Genomic DNA, 4839 nt, shown 5'->3' with positions numbered 1-4839 from the left:
CGAGTTCCTGACTCAGGGTTAAAACATTCTCCCCACAATGAAGGTGCTCCATCTACTCAGTCCCAGCTGCTGAGAGCTACGGACGCTGTCGCCGTGGAGATGGAAGAGAGGCCTGGGGCTCCGTGCGGTTAAATATGGGCATTCCTGCCCGGCGCTGGTTGTGAGTTTTTATAAAGTAAAATTGAGGGCAATTACACGAAGGTCCACCTGATCCTCTCAGAGGTTCCGGACCTCACAAGCGTTACAGCCTGGCAGGAAGACCGGCCATTAAAATTAAAGAGAATTCGGGAGGAACCGTCATCTTTTTTTACCCCCTTACATTGCGAGAGGTGACCCAAGCTGTTCTTTAAAATTCAGCATCGCCCGTCCTGCCACACAGCCGTGCCGTCAGCCGCAGATGAAGGTCATTCCTTCTCCCAAACCCCTGGGTCACTCCGCCGAGGGAAGCGTCTCCCTCCCAAGCCCTGGACGAGGGGGTGCACGCTGAGCAGCGGGGTTCCTCTGGGCCCCTGCCCGCAGTGAGGCGTCAGGGAACAAAGGCCGGTCCTGTGGTCGGCCGGCAGCTGAGCCCGCCCACGCCCACCACCTTTCCCACCTGCGCCCCCTTCTCCTGTGGTCGGCCGGCAGCTGAGCCCTCCCACCGCCGCCTTTCCCACCTGCGCCCCCTTCTCCTGTGGTCGGCCGGCAGCTGAGCCCGCCCACCGCCGCCTTTCCCACCTGCGCCCCCTTCTCCACGGTCCCGTCCTTTGGGGCCAGGCAGGGCGGTGTGGCTTCAGGGACTCCATCCTCCTAAAGCGCGTTCCTGGAGAGCTGCGGGCTCGCCGGCGGCCACTTGAAAACGCCACGTGTGGGACCCGCTTCGAGGACAGCGGACGGAATCCTGTTTCCACGCCACGCGCCCTGGTGCCCAGCTGGCCCCGCAGTGACCCGTCCGAGTCCAGCTCGCAGTCCCTGGCTGAGGGACCCTCTCTTCAAGCAGCCATCCCCCCCCCCCCCCAGTCTAGTCAGTCACACCCCTGGAGTCTAGTCACACCCACGGAGACGCCGCCTTTCAAATGGCGAGCACATGTTGGAAATGACGAAGCTGGCAGGCAGATGGCTCCGGCGGCTCTTTCTGATGGAAAACGCAGAGAGAGCACAAAGGGAAAGAGCAGGCAGGGAGGGTTCTCATCCGGAGGGGTCCCTGCCCGCCCGCAGCGGTCCCTGCAGGGTGGTCGTGGGGAGGGGCTTCCGAAGGGTCCAGGAATTCCACAGCACGCACTCCTCTGACAAGAATGAGAAATCCTGCGGGGAGGGCAGGTGAAGGTGGGTGCAGGCCGGCTGAAGGGCCACCCTCACCAGCTGGGGCGCTTCGTTCCTAGGACCGGGGACACACCTCCTCCTGGCCTCTCCCCTCCCGGAAGCCGCCGCTGCCTCAGGGGCTGGGACTCGCCCCCCCGCCCCCCCCCCTGCCAGGGCAGGGCCATGAGGCAGCACTGGACTCTCCCCTCTGCCTTCTGGTGCGCTGTTCCACAGAGCGGCTGCTTGACTGACATCTGACATTACAGTCTGAGGGGCCTGAAGCCCCGAATTCTCCGCCCACGGTCTTTCGGTCTTTCGTGGCCTCCAACCCTCAGCCCAGCCCACTGGCCCCTCCCCAGCACCACCCGTGGGCGAGAGACGGGAGAGGGCTGGCGGTGTTTTTTAAATGAATTTAAATGGATTCTCTTTGAGGACCCACAGTCCCAGGAGGTACTGAGGAGGGCCCCGGGGCAACGCTAATTCTGACAAGACAGCCGATAGTGATGGGGACAGCTCATCTCTGAACCTGACCCACCAGGGAGAATTTTCGCTTCTCCACCTGAGGGCAGGGGTGGAACCTGGAGCCCCAAGGCCCGGCTCCTCCTGGGCACCCGGCCCTACAGCTCAGAGGCCCGCCTGGGACTGCCTTCCATGAGCCTGCAGCGGGGAAGGGGCAGGTGGGCAACGTGGGGAGCCAAGGCTTGGGGGTTTGGGGTCCTGAGAGGCTGCGGGGGTGCCCGAGGAGCTGGGCAGCCAGGAGAGCCGGTACATGGCCTGTCCTGCCCCGGTGTTGTCCAGCGCGCACGGCAGAGTCTCCGGGAAAAGCAGTGGAGGGTATGGCCAGGCCTGCGCTCCGTCCCCAAGGCCTCCTCACAGACAAACTGGGTGCCCCACTCCCTGGGCTTTGGAGAAGCAAAGGTTCATCAGGACGGAGGGAGCGGGTGGGAGAGGGGGGGTCCACGCTTACAGGGGGCTGGTTTGTCTTCACTCCATTTGACTCCAGCGCCCTGTCCCCACCCAGCCAGGTCGCGGCGCCCTCCTGGTGGCCCCAGCCCTGCCATACAAATGGATGTCATTGGGGCTCCTTGCCCGGCACCGCGGCCCCTGAGGCGAGGAGAGAGTCAGGGGGGCAGGGGTCCCCGTGGGAGAGCGAGGGTGCCGCACCCTCGGGGGTCTGCGGGAGATGCGGTGCTTGCCCGAGGGTCCAGGGCCACGGGGGCCGCGGGGTTGAAGAGGCCTGGTAGGTGGGATCCCGGGGACCCAGGGCGCACGCGGCAGAGGTCCTGAGCGACTTGGCTCTGGCGCAGGAGGCACCGGGTGGGGCGTTTGGAGCGGCGGCCCCGGAGCAGGTGGGGACCAGGGCGGGGCGGAGAGCTGACCTGGGCGGAGGCGGAGACCGCCCTCTCCAATGCGGGCGCCCCAGGAGGCTCACACCCACACTCACCTGGGCCCGGACCCCACGGCATTTAAAGGGCCAGGGCCAGGGCGGCGCCGAATGGGGCGCCCACGAGCTTTGGGTTAGAGCCGCCCGGCCAGGCCCGGGAGCGGCTGGACATGGCCACGTACTGCGACGGCTTGGGGGTCTGCCCGGCCCCGCACAGCCAGGCCCGGGCAGCCTCGCACCCGACGGGCTACGGGCGCAGGGACCCGGGCGCAGCGGGCGCCGGCCCGCGCCTGTGGCTGAACGCGCCGGCTCTCGGCCCCGCGCCCTGTGCGCCGGCGGGGCCCTCACCGCCCTGCGCGCCCCCCAGCTACGCCGCCCCGGGCCCGCTCCTGGGCGCCCCCGGCGGCCTGGCGGGCGCAGACCTGGCCTGGCTGGGCCTCCCGGGGCAGCAGGAGCTGCTGAGGCTGGTGCGGCCGCCCTACTCCTACTCGGCGCTCATCGCCATGGCCATCCAGAGCGCGCCGCTGCGCAGGCTGACGCTCAGCCAGATCTACCAGTTCGTGGCCGGCAACTTCCCCTTCTACCGGCGCAGCCAGGCGGGCTGGCAGAACTCCATCCGCCACAACCTCTCGCTCAACGACTGCTTCAGGAAGGTGCCCCGCGACGAGGGCGACCCAGGTACGCGGCGCGGGCCGCCCGTCGGGCGCCGGGGGTTCCCTCAGCCGGGCTCCCGGCCCTGGACGGAGGGCGGGGGGGGCGCAGTCCTCGCTGTGCTGCGGGGATCCTGAGGCCGGGCGGGGAGGAGCGGGGAGAGGCGTGCCGGCGGCTGGCAGACCGCAGGCCTGACCCAGGTCCTGATCTCCGTGCCTCTGGAAACCCCCGCGCGCTCTCGTGCGCGCCGCTAGCCGGCCGGGAACCCTTCTGGTCCCTTCTCTGGGCCTCGGGGTCCCTTCTGTAAACGGGGGAGACAATGCCGACCCCAGGGGCTTGTAGGCAGAGGAGGCGCCGCTTGGGGACTCACTGGGACCTGCCTATGGGCCAGGCGCGCTCAGCCCCTCTCCAGGGCCCGTGCGCTTTCTCTCTGCCCTGGGACTTAGGGGGCCTCGGTATTTCCTGGGGGTCGCCCTTCCCCTCTTTTCCTGCCCGTCCAACTCTCCCCAGCCCGGCTGTGGGGCCCGTCCTTCCCGCACAAAGCGCCTCCCCGGGGCTGGGGGAGGGGGAGGGGGAGGGAGGAGGGCTGTCGGTGGGGCCGGGAATCTTCCAAAGCCGCCTCCATTCCTCACGCTCCCGCCGCGGCCCCCAAACCCCAGGTTGTCTGAGCCGGGCGCCCCCTCCACAGGCAAAGGCAACTACTGGACCCTGGACCCCAACTGCGAGAAGATGTTCGACCACGGGAACTTCCGACGGAAGCGGAGGAGGCGCGGGGAGGCGGGCGCGGCGCTCCCGGGAGCCCGGGGTCCGCGAGTGGCGGGGGCGCCGGTGCTGGACGCCCTGGGCGCGGGGTCCCCGGACCCGCAGGCCCCCGCGTCCCCATCGGCTTCCGAGGCGGCCGCCTGCTTCTCCAGCTTCGCCTCGGCCATGGGCGCCCTGGCTGGCGGCCTGGGCGCCTTCCCCGGGGGCTTGGCGGGCGACCTTTCTTTCGGGAGACCCGCGGCGGCGGCTGCTGACGGCCCCCGGCCCCCGGGCCCCTCGCCAGGCCTCCCCACGGGCCCCCAGGCCTCGGCCGCCCGCTTCAGGGCCAGTCACTTGGTCTACAGCCGGGAAGGGACGGAAGTCTGAAGGAGCCTGGACCGGCCCCATGTGCTGTGCAGAGGCGCTGAGCGGAAGTGTCCATTCCCGACTCGTGACAACCCCGAGGTCAGGGCCCGAGGGACTGAGCTGTGCAGCGCCCGCCTGCTGGGCGCCCTGGCTGGTCGCAGGCCCCTCACCCCTGACACTCAGAGGGGGCAGGTGAGCCCCCTCCTGCGGCCTTTGCAGTTCTCTGACCTGGCCCCATGCTTGCCTTAAAGGGGGGGGCAGGCTGGGGCTCAGCCCCCACTCTTTGGAGGGAGCACTGGGGATGTGTAAGAGGGGCTTCCTAATGATTAGGGGGGCTTCCTAATGATTAAGGGGGTTTCCTAATGATTAGGGGGCTTCCTAATGATTAGGGGGGCTTCCTAATGATTAGGGGGCTT

At 68.4% G+C, this 4839-nt stretch overlaps 1 protein-coding gene across 1 annotated transcript; it reads left to right on the top strand.

Moving 5' to 3' along the window:
• Positions 1–2796: 2796 nt before the first annotated feature.
• FOXI2 (forkhead box I2) lies at positions 2797–4444 on the top strand (the record flags this gene model as incomplete). The annotated part of the gene is made up of 2 exons (XM_079794300.1): positions 2797–3343; positions 4005–4444. Exons 1-2 carry the CDS (start codon positions 2836–2838, stop codon positions 4442–4444), a joined length of 948 nt encoding a protein of 315 aa, XP_079650426.1. The 5' UTR covers positions 2797–2835.
• Between the last annotated feature and the right edge of the window lie 395 nt (positions 4445–4839).

The sequence above is a fragment of the Cnephaeus nilssonii genome, assembly GCF_951640355.1.
Source record: "Cnephaeus nilssonii genome assembly, chromosome: 16".
Taxonomy (NCBI): Eukaryota; Metazoa; Chordata; class Mammalia; order Chiroptera; family Vespertilionidae; genus Cnephaeus; species Cnephaeus nilssonii.
This window is presented reverse-complemented; position numbering and strand designations above follow the sequence as displayed.